This window comes from Otolemur garnettii, unplaced genomic scaffold (genome assembly GCF_000181295.1).
Source record: "Otolemur garnettii isolate 467f Iridium unplaced genomic scaffold, OtoGar3 scaffold00167, whole genome shotgun sequence".
In the NCBI taxonomy this organism is placed as follows: Eukaryota; Metazoa; Chordata; class Mammalia; order Primates; family Galagidae; genus Otolemur; species Otolemur garnettii.
This window is the reverse complement of record NW_003852562.1, coordinates 919776-943277: the sequence shown is the minus strand read 5'-3', so window position 1 is coordinate 943277 and position 23502 is coordinate 919776. Positions and strand designations below refer to the sequence as shown.

Genomic DNA, 23502 nt, shown 5'->3' with positions numbered 1-23502 from the left:
TGTTTAAAGATTGTACTCCTCTTTGGGGATAATGGCAGAAAATACGTATAACATATATTAAATTTTATTGTGTAGATTTTATATTCCTGAGCACTAGTGTAGCTGTACACATCAGCACTTTCTTCTGAGAGCCATTTTATTGTTTTAACTTTCATGTTACTGTACAATTTGCAAACTTTTTTTCTGAGTTTAAGAATTCAAGAGCATTAAGTGTCATGTTAAATATTCTAGCATCATTTTGCAAAGGTCTTCCTTAAAGTGTTTTCAGAGGCAGTTATTCTAAGTCAAAGACAAATATTCCCACAGATCCAGAACGCTACTATGTTTAATTCATATACTGAAATAAAACATAAAACAGTATTTATAGACTAGCAACTGAAATTCTAAAATTTACTATCACCTGAATTAACTATCTTAAGGTTCATAGGTGATCAGCCCTTTCAGCACTTGTTGACTCTTAAAATATTCCCAGTGGATTGTCACAGGATTCTTTTTACTTCCAACGAAAAAGCAGTTGAGTTTTTTTTTTTAATGAATGTACTATATTTAATTTTAAATAATTTAAAGTTTATCTTTATGTTTTTATCATTAGCCCTATAAAATAAAATGGAATTTTGAATTTTTGATTATTCTGCTAATAGAATCCTTATGCATAAAATAAGATTTGACATAAAATATATTGGTCAGAAATGATCTTCATTATATTAGTGTAGTTTTCATATACAAATTTCAAAAGTTTCATTATAATTTTAAATTCATTTCCTCTGAGTCAACCTGATTTTTAATTTATAATCTCTACTGTCATGATAGGTTTTTCCCCTTATCAAAAGTACTGCAGAAATACTAACCAGAAAGAGCAAGCTTTCAAAGGTGGATTTAAATGATGATGTGGTAGAAAGGAATTGTCTTATAGTTAGAAACTAAGGGTAGATTATCCTCTGTAGCTATACCAAAAGAGCATTTCTCCAATATTTTGTTTATTTTTAAAAAGATATTATTTGCATATTTCTTAAAATATTTAAAATATTCAAATGGGCTGGATTTTCAAAATGAGCATTACATCGTTTGAAAAAAGTGTAAAGTGAGACACAACAACTTTTATTTTACTTCATTTATTAGCATCTAATTAAATAAAAACCAGCAACAGAAATTAAAATCTAAATCACAAAAGTAATTATCCAGTGTATTTCAAGTGCATTTTTCAAATATATAATTCAGATTTTCAAGCGTTATTATATAAGCAGAATTCAAATTTCTTTGAATATATTTAAATAACATTTCAAGTATATTTATGGAATGTCAGAAATAGAACAAGCAATATTTGAAACAAAATGTAAACTTTTTAAAGTTCAGACACTTTCAAACACAGATAAAAATACCATGAGGAAATCTACCTTTAAATGATATCTTTGTTAGTGGAGAATGTCTGGAAGTAACCAAAATGGCAATTGAAGTTCTGTTCAACAAATCACAAAACACCAACGTCCACACTTCCAAAGACAATGCGAGATCACAATCTTCGTCACAAATCAAAATATACAGTACATTTTTCTTCAGATGGCATATCCAAATCGTGTTTACTCACAGACAGATGCACCTAAATCACCGGGATTGCTCTAATCCTTTGATAGTTAAGAGTCTTCCCTGTGGTCTTGCGTTACAGCCAGGCTGTTTTCCGGGTGTTTCCGTGTAGGTTTTAAGGGAGATAGGAAACTGTGTGGAAAGAAGTCTTTTAATACTTGTGGGTTTGGGCTTTTCTCCATCCCCTTCCACTACTTCTTCTTCCCTTGGAGGGGTGGGTGAGATGATGTTTTAAACATTGTATTATTCCTTTTAAAGGAAGAGATTGTTTGCACTGCCGAGTGGAAAAATATTAGATAGGAATCGAACAGGAAGTTCACACTTAATTAGGACATTTCGGCTCTTGATTAAATTGTCCTCTAAAGTTTTTCCAAACTTTTCGGGTTGGTCAGGATCTCTCTTGCCAGTCGCCACGTTTGTTTGGCAGCGTTTTCCAGGGCCGAGTGAGGTTTGCCTTGAAACAGATCTAAGTTCGGTAGAAAGTAATGGGGACACCGCCGGCACTGCAGGCAGGAGATAAGTTGCAGCAAAATCCCGTTCAGCCGATCACCCAGGCAAGACTCGTCCCAGTCCGACTCGCGGGGATGCTTCTCACACTCGTAGGAAACCAAAGTCTTCATATGATAATTGTTCAGGGGCTGCCCAGGCAGCTCTAAGTGGCGATCCCTTAAGGTTTTGAGGATGGAGAGGCATTTCTTTCTGCAGCCCCCCATCTGCAGTCTGTTCTCCGCTTCCGCAAACTGCAGCACCCAGGCGTCGCTCTCGGCCGAGCTCTGCTTGCCGGCCAGGGAGTGGCACTCCTTGGACAAGAGATTGAAACCTTCCGCTTTGACCTCCGCCACCCGGTTGGGTCCCGGCCAGGGGATATGGGGAAGTGGCCAGTGGGCAGCACTCCTGGGCCAGATCCCGGTGCATTTAAAAGCCGGGGTGATCTGCACCACGTACCTATCTCGGATTCTCAGTTTCACTTCGCTGGTGTCTGCCACCATCTTTACCACATCCCTGTAGCTACATTTGTCTACCGCTTGAGCTACCAGCGTCTGAAACCTGGACCGGATTTTGCGCGCGGAGAGGTAGCCGGAGGCGGTAATGAATTCCACCCAGAGGGACATGCTCCTCTTGCGGCCGTCGCTCAACTTCAGCACCGCGCAGCCGGGCAGCGAGCCGTCGTCCACAAAGTTGAACACCCCCATCTGGTTAAGATAAAGCACCACTTCAAATTCGGTGGGGGAGATGACCTCCAGGCCTTCGTAACGATTGTCCATCTCGTTGAGAGAGCTGATGAAGCGGGGCTCCTGCACTTCCACTTCCTTCAGTACGTCGGAAACTACTTTGCAGACTTCCCGGATAGTTTTGGCAATGGCAGCTTTCCTGGCTTGGCATTTTTCGTTGTAGTATTTATTAAGATGGTAGACCAGCTTGGCCTGGGCCGCGATCATGTTGGGGCAGAGATCCGGATTGTACACCGGAGTCTCGCAGTAAGCTGTGGGATCCAATGCGGCTGCTAGAGCTGGAGCCAACTTCGGTGGAGAAACGGGCCGCAGCGCTCAGAAATGTACCAAAAATGCCTTTCCGAAGTGCTGCAGCGGTGATTTCCCTGTTGCGGCCGCTTTTCCCTTTCTTTTATCTTTGAGCCCAGCTGGTCTTAAAGTGAAAGATTTGTTCTCCCCCCTGTCTGTCTCTCTTCTTGGTTTAAAGAATCCTTGCGTGAGAGAAACGCATGGAGAGATCACCTTCTCCGTAATAAAAACAAAAGTTGCGCTGAGACCCAGGCAAGCTCTTCCAGTAGTCAAAATAATCACCCCCTTCCGTATTTATTTATGCTTTCCCGTAATCATGGTGTGTGCAGGACTGTTAATCAGACGGAGGAAAACTGTGCTGCGTGTGTGTCGGGGGTGAGTGTGCGTGTGTATATGTCAGAAGAAGCTGCTGTGGGTTTGTCTAAGCGCCCAGATGCACTCGTGTGGAAATTATAAAGGCAGGGCCAGGCAGGCGGGCGGCCAATCGCCACTGGGCTCGTCACGACAGCCTCCTTCAGCTCCAGCCCCGCTAATTAATCCCCCCTCATGGATATAGGCACACAAACTAAAGGTAGGAGGCTGCTGCCGGCAGAAAACTACCCAGGCCACCTAGACAGTTGGGAAATCAAGAGGAATCTCTCAGCTTTGGTATTACTTGAAGCATATTGACATTTGAAAAGACTTGGCAAAGCGGCTCTCTTCTGTGCTGAAAACCCTGCTTGTCTTTTACCGCTGAAATGCAAATACAGGTGTATTAATGGTCATCCATCAATTGGTGAACTAGATGGGGTTTTCTAAAGCAAAGTAACTAACTTGCATTTAGAGTGAGATAATTAATGTCCGTTAATCCTTGGGGTCTTTTGAAATGCAGGTTGAAAGTTTACTCTTACAGGCACAGACTACTGGCATGTGGAAGCTGGCTTTAGATGGAGTAATGCCTGTGTAATTTTCTCATTCCGGATGTTTCTATAACGTTAAAATGTTTTTTTTTAACGTTTTTGCAGGTACTGTGCTTTTTTTTTTAACCTACATTTTTTTCCTTATTTGCACTTGTTGAAAGGAATCTGAAAATTATTGCTGAATATGTTAAATCTTGTCTACCCCAGTTTAATTTAGAATATTTTTAAAATGTTTGGTACATCCCTCCATTCACCTCTTGGCACTTTGGTAGACCTTCCCAGCATTACCTGCAGGACACTAAGCTGTATATGCACTTGAAAAAGCAGTTGAAAAATCAATTATCTCTAGGATTAGAGAGATTATTTTAGTTTGATTTCATAATATGAGCCCTGTTGTCATACTGAAAAAAGTGAGATCATAGGGGTCAGACCTAATTACAGATAACTGTCCTGAAAATGTGTAGGTTTGAGGTTTCTGGCTTGTTTATAAATGAATAATTAAGGATATATCTCCTGTCTTAAGTGTCCTTAGTGGTGACTTAACAGTAGACTTCTGTGATTTGATTGAGAAAATGGATATTTTCAAAGAAAATTAATTTACAGATATCCAGGTTTTGGGGATTTAGACATCATTTGGGGGAAAAAATTTCTAAATTTTGGAACCTTGAAACAGGAAGGGGAAATCGGTTTACGTACAACTTTCTTTTTTTCTGGTGGTACCAGTTGTGTTCTCAAAGTACAAGAAACTAAAAAAAAATACTACTACTCAGGGGATATGTAGTGGTTTTTAAACCTAGGCGGACTTTTACTGCCTAACTTTAATTTAAATGCTGTCTCTTTCAAATTAAGAATATTTCCGGGTAACTCATTAGAGCCACTTTTAACAAGCTTCAAGGCTCCCACTTCTTACTCAAGCTTTTGATTATTTACGGCACAGATACAGCATTACAAACCACCTATTACTTCATTGTTACCCAAAAGTGGTAAGATTGCAAGGTAGCTTAAGACAGTACTATGTTTGGGACTCATGGCACCCACCTACTCTGTTGCCCAAGAACCCGCAATTCTCTTAGGCTCGGGACTGGAAATACCCGAAAAGCCCCTCCCCACTTTGCAGGCGTCGCGGGTGAACGCACCGCTACCTTTTGGCAGTTGGAAGAGGAGGCAAATCAGAGCCAGAGAACCTGCGGCCACAACCGAGAAGATGTGCAGTGATCTCTGGGGAAGGGCCACCTCCGCCCTCCCCTGGGGCGGGTGCCCCAGTCCTCGTGCTGCTGCTGCCTCTCTGCAGTCGCTTGGCACTCTCCGGCCCTCATGCTTTCCTCTGTCGACTACGGTCCCAAAAGCTTTATTTCTGGGTGTGGGTAATTTAAAACCTTAGTGGTGTCCCGGCTCTTCCCCGTCTGTTGCAGGCCACGTTGTGCCCCCGCACCCCTCGGCCCTACCCGCCGCCTGGCCGAAGTGCGGTGGCAGCAGAGCCAGGCGCTTCTTGGCCTCCCACCGCGGCGCCTGCGGCCAGCGCGCTCTCCCTTGAATTCAGGCCAGAGGTGCTCAAGACCTCACCCCTTTTCTTTCTTGGGCCACCTGCGAACATCCCCAGTAATGGAGGATGTGAGACAGCAGGGCACACAGGGACCGAAGGCGGAACGGCGCCGCGGCCGCGGGGTTGGGTCTAAGGGGGAAGGACGCAGGCCCGCTAGGGGCGCCGGCCCGGCCTCGCAGGAGCCAGGCGCGCAGGTGGCGCGTCTTCAGGGCTCACTGTGTGGCTTAATTGGGTTAAAGCGAAGCTAAACACCGGATCACTTTGTGCAAACTAATTGGTGCAACCAGGGCCTTTTCACTAACGATTTTGCACTTTGAGAAAGAAAAATGGATGGTGAAGAAAAAGACTAAGAAACTCGTTAGGCCTAGAGTATTTCAGGGAAGTGAAGTCATTTGGTTTCAGGGACACCAAGACTGTGTTTTCTGCGCTGCTTCCTTAAGCACCGGTCACACCCGGAGCTGACGATGATTTACATAACATAGGATTCACCCGTCCGATGTGATCACCGTGTGTGAACTGGGCGTCCTAGAATAATACTCGAGTGCAAGTAGCGCTTGTTGCTGCAACACAGTGATTTTCTATTACACTGAACACGTGAAGTGAATTGTCTTCTGTAGCTGAATCCTTTCAGGGATCTTAGACACTCTTCACTGTTGAAAGGAAAATTAAACTATTCTGAGGAGTATGTTTTCCATCCTTTAATTTTAATTGAAATGACCTTTGAAGGGGAATTACAAATAATAGTATATTTTTGTGTAATTCGGCAAATTTTAGTCTAGGTTTTGAGATATATTTGTTTTGTGGGAGTACCTTAACTATTTTTTAGTAAACGTTAGTGAAATAATCATTGGCCTATTAAACTAGTTATTTCAAGAGATTATGCAATACATAAAGATAACTTAAAATTCCTATTTATTTATGAGAAGGATTTATAACTCTCATGGTATCAGTCATATACATGTCATATTGTATATTGTCATATACAAATACATATACAAATATATATGTATTTTTTTTTACGATAAATATCTTAGTAGTTAGTATTAGAATAAAAGCCTTGTGTGTATCCCACGCTTTAGGATCTAAATGCGTAATTGTTTTCAGTTGTGCATGCAGGCATCCTTGACATGAACTAATAATGGAATGATAATTGAAGAAAACTAGTCTAATTGAAGGGAAAAAGCACCCAAGGAATCTCATGATTTAATAATTTGAAATGCTTACATTGGAATGATATTTGGGATTTTTAACGTCTGACTTTTACATTTCATTTACTTAGTTTATCAGGCATCCTTGATTTAAAATGTACCATTTCAGTGTTAATGAATATAAAATAATTAACTATTATGATCCCTTACATTTGATGGATTCAAAATAGCAAAGGCCAAACAGCTTTTCCTGAAGTACTATTTCCTGAATAACTTATTTCCCCTTGTGTAGGTCTGTTAACTCACATGAGATACATAAAGTAGTGGGTAAAAAATCTCCTTCTTGAGTTTAAAGAAAACCTCTATTATCTTGAGAAATGTAGGAATGCTAGGTTTCTTTGTTTTTAAAAAAACTAATTTAAATTTAAATTGCATGTTCACAAATTTCAGCAATTGTAACCTTTCATGTGTGTCTGTGAGAGGGTATGCATGCACATGTTAAGTGCTCACATAGACTTTGTTTAGTGGTTTTCATAATTTGCTAGCTTCTAGTCTATTCACGAGTATCCATGAATTTAAAGTTTTATTTTTTTAATATGTGCTTATTACACTAGGGAGATAAAAAAATATGAAGTTGAGTTTATTACATTATTTATCTCTACTGCTGGAGTGGCTTTGAAGGCTCATTGTACACATCTGATTTCTTTACCCCCTCTTTTTTTTTTTCTAAATGCACCCAGGCTATTTCAACTGTTTCATTCTGCCAGACGCAATATATTTCCTTTTTTACACTAGAGAAATTAGAGACAGATATTTGTGCAGGGTTTTCTTTGTGTGTCACATTAAATAAAGTAAAATACTGGCAGTTTTTCTGGTAATCTAATTTGATGGCATCTATACCTTTCTTCCTGTTGTGACTCTTGGTATAAGAATACTTGAAACAAAAGCTGGAAGGCCTCAAAATTTCGGTGATTTCTTCAAATAATTATTGTATGTTTTAATATCAGGTATAATACAAAGTCAAGGAGAAGACTGAGGTCCCTGCATAATTTGGACCTTGTTTCATTTCTTGAACTAGAGCATCCTGAGAATTATAGTTAATGTTTTAAAAATGATTCTTCACTTGAATGATCAAGGCCTTTGCCTCAGTCTTTCTCCTCACCTGCCCAGCATACTCATATAGTCGCGGTTATACTGGTGAGCATTTTTTTTCTTACAGTGTTGCCTAGTAAACTTGATACTGGAATTAGTAGGTTTTGAAAAGAAAAGTAACTTTGAGATTAAAGATAGAAGTTTGAATACACCTTATAAGAATTACCACCGCTGCATGATTTGCAGACTTGAAATAATTCTAGATACCTCTGGCCAAAACCTTTCTTTTAGTAGAAAAAGACATTTAAAGCATGGCTTATTTACATAGTTGTCTGTATTTCCTCACTTCATTTGCATATGCGCACAGAGGAGAAGATATTTAAAGTTGCATCTGTAACTGGAAAAATATTGGGGAGAGGTTATCAACCTAAAGAATTTTTTATTACTCAACCTTTTCCATACACATAAGGACAATGGGGTCAGCCATTCATTTATTTGAATATTATAGAGGAAATGTGGATTCCAATATTCTAGTTTCTTATGAACCCTTCCGAAAGTCACTGTTACCTTTCTACTTGGTGAAACTGAAATTGTTTTGTAAGATTTCAGCTTATGTTTTTCATTTGGGTATTATAGGAATATTCAAACAGAATAAATGGACTTGTGTGATCCTTCTGTGCATGGCGTGTATACCGGGTATTCCTTAACTCATAAGTAATATGAATTTATAAACATTTGCATATATGACTACTTTCTTAGCATTCTTAAAATACTACATTTTTATTGCTCTTAGAGAAAACAGTGGAATCAGATTTGATTAGTGTCTGTTAATCTGTCTATCTGTAGTGACTCATCCAGGACTGCATTACTCTCATTACTGTTTCATACTGTGTGTGATTAAGCCACTGAAAATATTCAACATGACCTTGAGACTAGAATATGGTATGGAGATAATCAACTTCCAGTGATTGCTTGTCTAAAATAACCTTTCCTATTTCTAATTTATAGTTTTAGATCTTATTTGTTAATGAATAAACTAATTCTTCTAAACTAGGATTTATTTTTTTTTAATGATCAATAACTGGAGTAATAATTTAAAAAGATAATTATATCAAGTAGAAAACAATTACCTCATCATGTAGATTAAATGCAATAAAATAAATTGTTTATAGAAAAAAGAAGAAATTTATTTATAAACTGGAATTTCCTCTATATCTTTACAGATAAGTATAAAGATTATAAATATTATCTGAGAATAGAACACCTATATAATATTTCATTTCTGGTTACAAATAATTATTTTCACTATTCTAATCATACATTTTGGTATCTTGAAAACACAATTTTTCGCATAATGATCTATCTAAAATATCGTGTCAAAAATAGTACTAATGAATAAATACTTTTGAATCTATGTATTCTCATCCATTTTATGTAGATTAGAAGTATAATAGTCTATTTTGTAAGATAACAGTGTTTCTAATGGAAAATTGGGAATCTAGTGAAATAAAAAGTATTGCTTTATTTTTATGCAAGATCTACTTTTTAAAAGTTAAGTTTATTGATGTATAATTTGCATACCCTACTATTCCATTCTATGATTTTCCAAATAAATATTCCATTCAATAAATTCTGACAAATGTGTACAATCACGTAACCTCTACTACAGATACAGAACATTACTTTTGCAGAAGGTTTTCCTCATGTCCCTATTTTTTTTTTAATTTGTATAGCTAAAACTTGGATGTTGTAGTTGTACATCTAAAGCTCTTTAGATGCTAAACACCATTATTTATGACCCCTACAAGTTATTATTTTATCATGCTTCCAATTTAAGACAAGTTTTAATAAGAAAGCACTGATGCGGAGGCAAAGTCTAAAATAATATTTCAGTTATATAAACAATAACATGTTTATAATTTTCTGCCTTAAAAGTTTAATTTTAATATATGTGACTTATTAATACTTCATAAAAAATCATTTTTCAAAGGAACTGCTAGTTCATGTTGCGCCAACATCAATGTATATATATATTAGAATTATAAATGTAGTTTACAGTTTGTACGTCAAAATGTGTAATGAGGAACCGGGGGTCTATATATAAATTAGCATTTGAAGCATATTTGTAATGTTACTATGGCACTAGAGAAAGAAATCTCTATATTTCTTATATTTCTCCATATTTATATATATTTTATATTTTCAGCAAATTAATCCTCCCTTTAAGTGGTAGAGATGAAGCTAAGGAATTTATTAGAGCTAATATTAATTAATATATGTACATTCTTGGAATATATACTTTTAGTCCTAATTTTGTATAAAAATATGTTGTCATTTAAATATAGATGGTTCCAAATACCCTAACCAGGGGTCCCCAAACTTTAAACAGGGGGCCAGTTCACTGTCCCTCAGACCGTTGGAGGGCCAGACTGCAGGCCCCGGGATGAGTCGGCTGCTAAGCAGGACAGGTAGCGGTGGCAAAAACACCCAGCGGGCCGGATAAATGTCCTAGGCGGGCCACATGTGGCCCGTGGACTGTAGTTTGAGGACGCTTGCTCTAAACAAAGTATTATTCAATTTTAGGAGTGCAGACATTTTCATTGATAAAGATGTTCTTTCAAGTATTTTGCCTTTTTACAACTTGGAATAATACAACTAGTCTTTTACTTCTTCCCCTAAGATATACAAATTATTTAAATGTTTTCTGTTTTATGTTTTTATTTGGCAATTACAATAGAAATTTTAATGTTATGCATGCTTACAGGCCCATTAAGGAAGAAGTTATTGCTTTCTTAACAATCTTAAACCATCTTTAGGAAATATACTCTGTTTATGGTTTACAAAATAGCCATGCGTGCAGGCTGTGTACACACACACACTCACGCACAACACAATCCCAGTGTTTAAGATAGTAAAAGATTGAATCGGCCTCTACACATCTTTTCTGTTAACCTGTTAAAAGGAAACAACTACTAAATATTGGATTCTTGATGCCACCAGGAAGTAATATAACATTTGCAAGGTTGTTCCATAATAACCCTTAACATTTTGCGATAATACCTGAGCGGTATTACACCTAAGTGGATTTAAGAAATAAGGACTGGAAAATCCAGCAGTAGGTATTCAATCACATATACTATGGCAGTTTTGAATGTCATAAACTTTTAATTGTGAAATTGAGAAGTTTACTGCTAGCTATTCTGTCCAGAGAAAGAAAAAGATATTGCTTAAATATTCATCAACATTAACGTGTATGCATATACATAAAAACACCTTCACTAACTTAAAATCATTTTCTACTTTTTTGCAGTAGAACAAGGTTGAATTTTTTGATACACAAAATGTATAATTCATCAGGGGGAGAAGTGGGGTATTTTGGATTTTTTGCTTTTGTTTTTTTACTAGCAAATTCCGTTCTTCATTTGTTTTGCTCTCCACGCTGCATTAGCACAGTTTTCCCCTGTGTACGTCTGCCAGTGTACAATTTAGCCACGGGCATCTGTAGACCTTGTGGTGATCAGTATTGCAGGCAAAAGCCATATGTGTTTAAATAAAAAAAAAATCTCTTTATTTCATTTGCTGTTTTAACTGGATGGATAACTTTTGTGCCTCAAGACAGAAGAAGAAAAAATACAGAAATAATTAATTGCCTCTATTCTTGAGGCAGTTTCATTTCCCCCTCCAATATGGAATGCTTGTCAGCGCTCCTGATAAATGACTGCATGTATTTGCATAGATTTTACATTAACACAAAAATTAGTTTTATTTGTGGAAAACTAGTTTACATAATAATATAAAACCTAGTGTTATTGATTACATTTAGAAACATTGATGACTTTGGAGAGATGGCAGCATTCTAAATTTTCAAAGGTCTGATCAACCTATTTCTTAATTTAAACTTTCCTTTGATTTACATAGTTGTGCATTAACAACATATAAACATTTGTAAAATTTTAAGGTTTAAAAATTCTCTTATTAACCAGGACTATTTCAGACCCATAGCTAGTAGCACTTGTTTGATAAAAAGGTTATGATTTTAAACTTTTCCTAGGGAATATTTTTAAATACTTACTACCAATTACATACACTTCAGCCAGTTGGAAGACTGCATCTGTGTGAAAAATTTTAATTTTCATATTTATGTTCTCAAAAAGTTGGGTGCTTTATTGGTTGTGTGCCATTGAGCTTATTCCTGGGAAGTTATGTATTATTTACAACCAAATTACCAAAATTAAAATATGTCTGAGAACTCTTATCTTCACCTTTAACCTATTTCCTTGAAAATATACTAATTGATCACTCCTTCTCAGCTCTGGGGAAAAAAACAACACTTCTCTGGAGCTGTTCGGTTGCTGAAAACAATTCTAATTCTACCTCTCTAAGTGGCAGGCAGGAGATGTTTATTCATGGTGTGATGTAGCATCTTGTTGTCTAGAGGCAACCTGCTAATTATGTGCTATCATTGTATTATCCATGTTCTGGAAAATTCAAATATGTTCACTGCTGTTACTTACATCACAAAGCTTTTCATAAAATATACTTGATCTTCACGAAACCTACTATACTTAATGGCAACCTAAACCAAGAGTATCTGTGCCACTTCTTGATTCTGGGACACCCTGGGTGCCAGCTGTCACAGCTCAGCTAATGATGACAAATGCCCCTCTCTATGCAGATTGCAGAGCTTGCAGGCTGCTGTGAAAGGCAACCAGATTACCTTTCTTCAGAGTGTAACTTAACCTTTTAAACTCATGTCAGAATGAAATGATCAGCTGTGATAGTTTCAATATCTGTATCTTTAAAAAGAAAAATTAGAACAATATCAAATAACACTTTTTTATTTCAACATTTGTATGATTTACAATGTTTTACCCTTGAATACTGCAATACCCTCAAATAAGAAACTGTAGGAAAGATACACTTCACAGCCACTCAAGAGTATGTATTTGAACTCTGCTTATAAACTACGTAATGAATAATTGAGAATAATTGTTTAAGCCAAAAACTAGGCTGGTGAAATTTTGAGGGAAAGTAAGTCCTTTCCTTCTCTTCACCTGTATGGTAGAAGTCCTGGTTCTCCCATAGCTTGCACAGGCCTAGCCTATTCCAAATGATTATATCATTGCTCTAAAATTTGGTAGATTATTCCAATAGGATTTACATAATAATTGTCATTAATGATTATTTCCTCTAAGTATTTCCAAACTTGAGCTTTTGTTTTAAATTATTAACTTGGGCTTGGTGCCTGTAGCTCAAGCGGCTAAGGCGCCAGCCACATACATCAGAGCTGGTGGGTTCGAATCCAGCCCTGGCCTGCTAAACAACAATGACAACGGCAACCAAAAAATAACCAGGCACTGTAGTCCCAGCTACTTGGGAGGCAGAGGCAAGAGAATCACTCTTACCCAGGTGGAGTTGGAGTTTGCTGTGAGCTGTGATGCCATGGCACTCTACCCAGGGCAACAGCTTGAGGCTATATCTCAAAATAAATAAATAAATAAATCATTAATTTGTCTATAGAGATGTATCATATTATGATACATATGCCCATATTGCTTATTCAAAACAATAATGGACAACTTTAACCATAATATAATGAAGTGGAACAAATTACACATTAAATGGGATAATGCTTTACAATTGTAACATTCTTTTCCATTCACAAAAGACTGATACACATTCATTAGACACTTATGATATAATAATTCTGTGAGTTGATAGAGATAAGTCATAAGGAATGGGGGGCCAATACTTAATGAGTATTTAATCTCATTTAATCTTCACCACTAATAGTAGCTCCCACTTACAAATGAAGAGACTGAGATTTAGAAAGGTAAAGTGTCTTACCAAAGGTCACAGAAATAATTTCAGAGACTGATGTGACTGCCTGTTCTTAGCACTACGATATCTATCTAAGTTGTATATTTCAGAGATGTGTGTGTGTGTGTGTGTCTTGTTTATACCCAGGTATGCCACATACATTACAGCATTTGCTACTAGCATATAAATAAGTGTTACTCTCTAAAGAAGCCTAAAGAAGCCTTACATAGAGAAACCCAAAGTAGCTTTACATAGAGAAAATGATTAATGAATTTGAAAAAACAGATTCTTTACAGGATGCTTTTCATTAAGTAAATATTGAGATACTTTTCAAGTTTTAATTTATGAGTATAATGTATTGATCTATCTCCCTATCACATAGGGAGAAACATTTAGGAAAGATACATAACTATTAACTGAATATCAGATTGGACTAATTCATGTAAAGAACCACTTTGTTTTAAAACCTGTTAAGATTAATAAAATTTACTTTAATAAAAATGATGAAGAGAAACAATTACTGTAAAAGTATCTATATACTTGTCTATTAAAGGTTTACCCATAGAGTAGTTTTACTTTGTCATATCAATGAGCTGTACAAGCCACAATATTGTGTATCTTTCAGTTCAAGATAGGCTGAAAACTTCCTTTTCTCATGAAATTAAATGTAGTCATTTCCAAGAAAGCTGTGTGAGTGCTAGTGGTTTTTATTCTTCTTTGGCATAGATACTACAATATAAGTAGTACATTTTTTGTTCTGTGATACATGTGATTATGTTATAAAGACTGTATTTTAATTATAGGATTCTACTTATAATTACTAACTAGTACTAATGCTTAACAAGTTGTATTTCATTGCATATAAAGATTAAATAAATCTTACAGTGAATATTTTATTGAAATGTATCAGGCACTTAGTATCAGAGAGAAGAAACTAATTTTGTCTCATAAATCAGACACTTCGTATCACAGGAGGAAAAACTCTGGAGAAGAATACAAGGAGCCCTCCCATCGCTTCCTCAATGATGAGAACTTACTGCCTACTTAAATAGCTAGTGTACTTACAAACAGTTCTAATTGGATTGTTACATAACTATTCCTATTATGGAACCCAAATCTTTCCCCTTGAAACTTTCACCTTTTGCTCCCTATTTTTCCTTTCCTTCTGTAGTTTTTTCTCTTTAACAGAAATAATGCTCTGTAAATTCAGTATTTGAGATATCAAATTGAACATATACTCCAGCCTTTCACCTGTAACATATTTTAAGTCACTTCACTGTTCTAGACCCGGTTTTCAAGTATGATGCCTAGAATTCATTACTCCAAGAACAGATTCGTGAATATAGAGTAGAGAGGCCTTTGTTAAATGAAACACAGTCATGTTAGCTTTGGGGTACCTCTGTAACCCTGTTGACAAATGCTGTGTGCCAACAAGTATCTTACTTGTTTAAACACGTTACTGCAGTCCTAAGTACATGACTCTTGTATTTATCCAACTCATTATATATTGATATTTTTAGGTATTTTTTCCATTATTTGACCTATAATAACAAGTAATGTGTTGTTATTTTGAATAAGAATCAAAAGTTGAAGTCAACGTGAAACATTTTTATTAAGCTGAGGTAGTCTCTTAACAAGACTAATTCTGCACTATATTATTTTCTTCAGATGCAATGTCTAAAGCTCAATGTTCGGTTTCTGAGAGCGCTCTGTAAATGTAGAGCAAGGAGGCTTCCATTAGGAAATGAATACACTATTAGGAAAAGACACTGAGGATTAAGTAGTAAAAGGTAACCAGTATTAAATAATTAATAAAATGCAATATAAATTTCTTTATGTAGCTATGAATGGATTCAAGAAACACATGTATTAACTTTTGTGTTATTTACTTTAAAGCCTCAAATCTCTTTAAGTGTAGGCACATGTCTTCATTTACTAAATTTTTTCCTTCTCTGCGAGGATATTTCATTACTGCCTCACTTACTACTGCTATGACATCTAGGCAATAAAACACAAAGACAGCCTGCCTCAAATTTGGTTTTCTTGCAGTTTGTGTCTTGAATGGAAAATAGAGGAGTCCAGTGTGTTTACAAAAGAAACATTCTTAAGTGAAGAGCTGCCCCATCTGTTTCATCTGGTGGCTTACGCAATAAGAAGTATTATCACATGAATCTGAATGCACGAGCCGTTGTTTTATGAACTCTTTCTGTGCTTTGAGGAGTTTATAAGTTGCCTGCTCTATTGTGTGTGAGTCCCAGCTGACCCAAGTGCATTCTGCTGAGCATATTTGGGGAATAATTAGAACTAATGAAGCCTAGAACACAGCTAATTCTCTAAGTGATTTATTCTCATGCTCTTCTTGTCTGATTCCTAAAAATTCTTCAAATCATAATCTATGCTGCTTATTTTTCTTCCTAGCATTGTGTTGATAAAGCTACATTTTTAAAATGTTTATTTGATGAACATTAAAAATAGGTATCTGAAAAGCTGAGAAATGTGTCTCAAAATGTTTATGGCACCTGAGTAGATAATGGGATAGAAAACATCCAGCAAAAGAGTTTCTTAAAAATTATACCACTGGGAAGTAAAACCCACAAGTAAAATAATTGAAAATTATTAATGGAAGATTCCTATTTCTGAATTAGGATTCCCAAGGAAGTCTGAAGATTTTAAAAAATATTTATGAATAGCTTTCACGTTTCAAAGCTGTTTGATTAACAGAGCTTTACAGTCCTGCTGGTTGAGAATGACGTTCTCTACATGTCCTCACCAGGTACACAGTAACTCAGTGGCCTGTAACACTCTAAATCCCATCATCTTGCTTTCCTTTCCAGTTATAACTGTTTCAATAAGTGGCACTTTTGTTGTTCAGGTTAAGATCTGGCAGCTTACTGAGGGCATACTAGAATGAGGACATACTAGAGTGAGGACAGACATAAATGCCAACAAAAGAAAGTTATAACTTTATTAAAGCCTTACACTCAATAAATAAGATACTAAAGTCTCTTTGGGTAGGTAGTTTTTATGGCCTTTGTCCTATTTGGTTTTCTGTTGTCTAAAAACTATAGCAAAATTGATTGTTAAGAAGTGTTATTTTTATCTGTTGATCTCAGTATCTAATACTTAACCATGTTTTAGAACCCAGATAATAAAAACCATAAAGTCAAGGACCACTTTATTAGATGCACTGAATAACTATATTAGTGTAGATCACCAGCTCAACTAAGTATTAACTAAGGAAACAGTTAGAGAATCCTTATTCTTATTACAAGATGCTTAATACTGCCTTAGATAATTTCTAGTCTGAACCTCATACTATTTCCCATATTTTACCCTCTTCTTGAAAGTCAGGTAAACATTCAAATAACATGTTTTAGCACCTTGATAAAAAAAAATGTTGCAGGTCATTGTTTTTTGTTTCTTTGTTTTTGAGACAGGGTCTCACTCAGTGTAGCTGCAGTTCACAGCAACCTCAAACTCTTGGGCTCAAATGATTCTCTTGACTCAGCCTCCCCAGTAGTTGGGACTACAGGAGCCCACCACAACACCCAGCTATCTTTAGGGAGGGGGTCTCACTCATGCTCAGGTTGGGAGGTCATTGTTACTTTAAAAATTGTTACATCTTAGAACAAGACAAATAATGAATTGGTAAAATTAGAAAATATTGAGTTCTTATTATATGCTAGATACTGTGCTAAATGTTGATCCACATTGTTGCACAGACCTTCCTCCTCTCAACAGCACTGCTGCTCTCATTTAATCGGTAAGAAACGTTGACGCAGAGAAGTCAAGTAACTCCTCCAGGTTGACAAAGCCAGGCAGTGGCAGAATTGAGATTTTCACCTGCTCCATCTGGCCCCAGACTCCATAGTCCACTTTCTTAGTTAACATTCACTTGTCTAGTTTTGTTTCAATCTGTAAAATAAGGAGAATAGTAGCCACATCATAGAGTCATTGCAGAAGTTAAAAATGAATGAATAAATTGAGCTGTGATAAATAGTATTGTTCTTACGATTGCCAAAATGTGGAAGTAGCCCAAATGCTCACCAACTCAGGAATGGTTGAACAAGCTGTGGGTATATGTATACCATGGAATACTGTTCAGCCATTAAAAAGGTGGAGAATTTACATCTTTTGTATTAACCTGGATGGAGGTGGAACACATTCTTCTTAGTAAAGCATCATAAGAATGGAGAAGCAAGGATTCAATGTACTCAATTCTGATATGAAGGCAGTAGATGAGCTAATACAAGGGGTGGGGGGGGGATTTAAAAAAAATGAAATGACGTATAGAATTTTTTTTCTCAGTCTGTGAAATATGATATGTTGATGGGGATGGCATTGACTTAGAAAATAGCTTTGGGTAATATGAACATTTTATGAATATTGATTTTACCTATACATGAGCATATGTTTTTCCAAATAAATAAACAACATAAAAAAGTTAATAAGTTTAGAAGTTTCTTTAGCTTGTATTACCCAATACCATCAGCGCTAACTAGCAGAGCTAGGATTCAAACCTAGTTTTTTGTCTCTAGACCTCTGAACTTACCTAACACAGTCTTTAGGTGACTGTGTATTTGTTGAATAAATAATTAAATGAATATTATCTGTTCTGTCTTTCTCAGTGAAAGATTTAGTTAATTTTGCTGGTTACTTTGATAGCATGCTATAGGTACTCAGTGCTTGAATGAATGAACGATTTTCCATCTGGTAATCTGTATATACATTGATTACTCTCAATTTCTGTCTCCAGCCATGACCCCTCCCCTCAACTCCAGGTTCATGTACCCAGCAGTCTTCTCCGCATCATCTCACATACATCCCACTTAAGCACCTGTTCTTCACCAGGCCGGGTCCTTCAGTAGCCATCTGTACCTCAGTAAATGGCAGCTTTTTTTTTTTAATTGCTCAGGTCAACAACTTGGCTGTCATCTTTGACTCCTCTCTTGTATTCATACTGCATATCCAGAGCATCGGCAAATGCTCCAGAATCTGACACCTCTCACCAACTTTACAGCTTCCATCTTTGCAAGCCACCAGCATCTCTTATTGATACTACTGAGACCCAGAGGATCTATTAGGAAAAAAAAAAAAATTACCTAATGGCTTCCCATCTCACAGTAAAAGTCAAAGTTGTTAAAATGACCTAATAACCTCACAATCAGTAACTTCCCATTCTCTTTCTCCCCCTTACCCTCTGACCTCATCTCCAGTGGGAGAATACTGTTGCTACCTCTTTATGGAGCACATTGACACCCACTTTCTACAGAGCCAGTTCATTTCCTGGTTCCTCTGTGTGTACTACCAATGTCTACATGACTTGTCCCCTCACCCCGACAGGTGTTTGCCCTGTCTAAAATTGCAGTACATCCCCACCTGGACTCTCTGTCCCCCTTCTTTGCCTTCTTTTCTTACCTTACCATTTATGACTGTCTTTACTTACTGTGTTTAATACATCTCTCTACAGATTTACATAGGAGATTTTTTTTTATTGCTGGGGGGATTTTATTGAGAAATTTTGCATCTATATTCATTAGTGAAATTGGTCTTTACTTCTCCTTTTTAGTATGAGATCTTAATGAGGGCAAGAATTTTGCATCTTTATTCCTGTATTTCCAGAATCTAAAACAGTGCCTGGCTTATAATGAATACTCAAATAAAGTATTATATTAACAGTATTCTATTAATTTAATTTAAATTATTTAATTATAATTTAATTTAATTAATTATATAATTAATTAAATTATTGAAATTTAATTTAAAGCATTATATTAATTTAAGCTTTATTAGCTTAAATAAAGAAAAGAAAGAAGTAAAGAATAAAAAAAAGAAGAGTGGGAAGGTAGGAAAATAATAAAGGATGAAGGGAGATAACTAATTATACTAAATATTATGTTTATTTATGGGGTACATTTGATATTTCAATACTAAGCATGCAGTGTATAATGATCACATCAGGATTCTTGGGTTAGCCCTCATCTCAAGCATTTATCATTTCTTTGTATCAGGAACATTCTAATTCCACGCTTTTAAGTATGTTGAAATATACAATAAATTACCAACTATAGTTACCCATTGTGCTGCCAAACACTAGATCTTATTCCTTCTATCCAACTAGACTGTTTGACCCATTATACATCCCTTCTCTATCCCACCCTCCCCACTAACTTTCTCTGCTTCTGATAACAATTAACTTTGGTCTCTTATCTCTATGCTTTTTTTTTTTTTTTTTTTTTAGCTTTCACATATGAGTGAGAACATGCACTATTTGACTTTTTGTACCTGGCTTATTTCATTTGACATAATGTCGTCCAGGTCCATGTATCTTGCTGTAAATGACAAAGTTTTATTGTTTTTTATGGGTGAATAGTATTCCTTATGTATATATACCACATTTTCTTTATTCATTCATCCACCAGTGGACACTTAGGTTGATGTTATATCTTTGCTATTGTGAACAGTTCTGCAATAAACCTGGACATGCAGATATCTTTTCAATATCCTGATTTCTTTTGTTTTTAATAGATACCTCGAAGTAGAATGACTGGATCATGTGGTATTTCTATTTTCAGTTTTTTGAGTAGCCTCTAAACAGTTCTCCACAATGGCTGTGCTAATTTATATCCCAAACACCAGTGTAGGAGGTTCCCTTTATTACATATCCTGACCAGCATTCATTGTTCCCTGTCTTTTGGATAAAAGCCATTTTAACTTGGGTGAAATGACTTTTCATTGTGGTTTAGAGTTGCATTTCTCTGATGATTAGTGATTTGGAGCATTTTTAAACTATTTGATGGTCTTTTGTATGTCTTCCTTTTAGAAATATCTGTTCAAATCTTTTGTTCATTTTTTTTTTAGTGATTAACAGTTTAATAATCTTTTTTTATTAAATGATAGCTGTATACATTAATGCAAACCTGGGGTACAGTGTAGTGTTTTCATATACAATTTGAAATACTTTCATCAAGCTGGTTAACATAGACTTCATGTCATTTGCTTAGTCATTGTGTCAAAATATTTATACTCTAGTTCTAGAAAAGTTCACTTGTACCCTTGTTAGACAGACCATATAGGTGATCTTTCCAGTCACCCTCCCACCACCCTGCCACCGTTTTCCCCTCCCCTTCCCCACCCCCTCCCCATATTCTTAGGCTAGAACTAAGTTGTATCTTTCATTTGAGAGCTATAAATTAGTTTCAGAAAAGGGCTATGTACATTGGATACTTTTTCTTCTATTCCTGTGATACTTTGCTAAGAAGAACATTTTCCAGTTCCATCCATGTAAACATGAAGGAGGTAAAGTCTCCATTTTCTTTAGGGCTGCATAGTATTCCATGGTATACATATACCACAGTTTATTGATCCATTCATGGATCAATGGGTTCCATGACCTGACAATTATGAATTGGGCTGCAATAAACATTCTGATACAAATATCTTTATTGTAATGTGATTTTTGATCTTCTGGGTATATACCTAATAATGGAATTGTAGGATCAAATGGCAAGTCAATTTTTAGTTCTCTAAGTGTTTTACCTTTTGTCCATTTTTATCAGATTATTTGTTTCTTTCACATTGAGCTGTTAGACCTAGTATTCTTTGTATTAATGCTTTTAACCTCTTAAATGGCAAATCTGATGGCCTCTTGTCATTGTTGATCTCCTCTGCTTTTTCGACCTTTACTGCAATGATTTTTTTGTGTGTGTGTGGTTTTTGGCCAGGGCTGGGTTTGAACCCACCTCCTCCAGCATATGGGGCCGGCGCCCTACTCCTTTGAGCCATAGGCACCTTCCTACCTCGGTGATTTTTTACCATTAATGCAACTCCTTTCTCTATTAACTCTCTAACCCCCTAAAAATAAGTATGCTATCATTTTATGTTTGTAGTTTGAATTATCATCTCTGTGTGGATCTGTCCCAGATTTTTACTCCCAATTCTTGACCTATTAATTCTTCATCACACATTTTCTCTTGCCTGGTGGACATTTTCCAAGTTGATGCCCCATCCTCTTTATGTTGTTGGACCTCCTTCATCTCAAGTAGAAGGCAAAAGCTTTCCTTGAAGACCATTGAACCTTGTTCATTCCCCCCCCCCTTTTTTATTGACTTGAGTCATGTTATCAATTCTAAAGACTTGGCATCTTAGTCATTATTGATTCCTCTTTCACCCTTCAGTCTTTCTCTGTTCTCCCTATGATCTATGAATCACCAAACTGTAAATTCTCATTCTTTTCTAGTAAATTTGGCATGTAACCTTTACATCCTGCCACACACTGTAGGTCAGGTCTTTATCATCTCTACTAGACTGTAGCTTCCTATTTTTGTCTTTTATTTCTCAAGTCCATTATAGAGAAAGCTGCTGGATTGACTTTATCACGGGCCTCTTCAATCATACTACTCCCTGTTCAGAAACCTAAGATCAATTCCCAATTTGGAAGGGAGAAAGGAAAATGAAGGTGGAAGGAGAAAGGGGGAGAGCAATGGAAGAAGGATAAAAGGCCTCCTCTCGTGTTCAGGCACTTCACTATCTGGCCACAGCATAATGTCCCAATATTAACTTCTTAACATCCATCCTTGCATTTGCTACCATGGATTAAATTATTTTTCAATTGCAATTCTTAGTGTTTCTTTCCCTGCCTTTCTTTTTACTCTTCACTTACCAGAATTGTCGTCTTTCTTTAAAATTAAATTTGTCTTGTCTTTGATCTTCTTAATTTGAATGGTTTTTCCTTCTCTGTAATCTTAATATTACTTGGCTTCTCTACTGTTGGTACAGTGTAGATAAGTGCCAAAAAAAAAGAAAAGTTACTTAAATTTGTAAATGTCTTCTGTCCCCAGATAGATCCAGGTGACAGTAGATGATCTATACCTAGTTGTTAAGTGATAAAACTTGTCTTAATATTTAAGGTATTTAAGATGTAGGAGGAAGATTAGAGCAGGTTTAGTAATCATAATAAAAACTGACAATAGTGGTCATGGTAGCCATTTCTTTTGTAGACTCACTACAAAATAAATTTGACAAACTAGCATACATTATATTTCACCCAAGAGTAATATAATAATATAACATATCAAGCCCATTGTGTAAACTGGTTGACTTCTTCTTCTTTACTAATGATTCTTATTCAAAATTTGGTAAGTATGTGAAAATTCTACAGAGCCACCTCAGGCTGTCAGTGTTATCTTACTGTCATAAAGCATACAATGAAGCAATTTTGGGTCTCTTCCCTGCCTTCTATGGCCACAAGTGGCATAGAATCTTCTTTTATCATTAGATAGATTCTTCTCTGTGTACTATCAACACAATTCATGTGTGTTTTCATTCAAGGAAATTTAGAGATATTTGATATAAACATTTTCAGTGCACTAATGTTCATAAGTTATGAAATCTCCAACATTACTTACATGTAAAGAGTGTTTGAAAGTCATCATCATCTGGCTTCTGGCTGGCAGCAAATGGACATTGTCCATCAGCACAAACATGGACCTCCATGGGCTTGCATTTTCTCTAGTTGTGTCTGTGTTGAATGAAATGAAGAAAGTTCAGTTGCAATATTTTCTAAATGTTAGCTCAGGAATGTGGAAAAATGTTCCTTTGAAATTCCTTGTAGGGGATCCAGGCAAAAACATTTTAAGTCATTCACTCATCAGGTATTTATTGAGCATCTCCTGTGCTTTCCACTATGCCCTAGTGAAACCATCCTTGCCTTCATAGAGCTTTCAGGCCCATGGGAGATGCAGACAACTGAGTACCCAGTCACAACCCAGTGGGCTGATTGGAAAAGGAGCACATACAGGGCTCATGAAGGAGGAGCATCTGAATACAAACTTACAAACCTTACTGTATGAAAAACCTGAAGGATGATTATATTTGGTACTATTAGCAAACATTTATTA

The 23502-nt window shown here is 36.3% G+C and overlaps 2 protein-coding genes across 2 annotated transcripts in view; one reads left to right on the top strand and one right to left on the bottom strand.

The window, feature by feature from the left end:
• NBEA (neurobeachin) overlaps window positions 1-23502 on the top strand; it is a 719303-nt gene that overhangs the window by 511661 nt on the left and 184140 nt on the right. The window lies entirely within an intron of this gene.
• On the bottom strand, window positions 1899-3020 carry MAB21L1 (mab-21 like 1). The gene has a single exon (XM_012811597.2). The coding sequence runs from the start codon at window positions 3018-3020 to the stop codon at window positions 1941-1943; it is 1080 nt and encodes a 359-aa protein (XP_012667051.1). The 3' UTR covers window positions 1899-1940.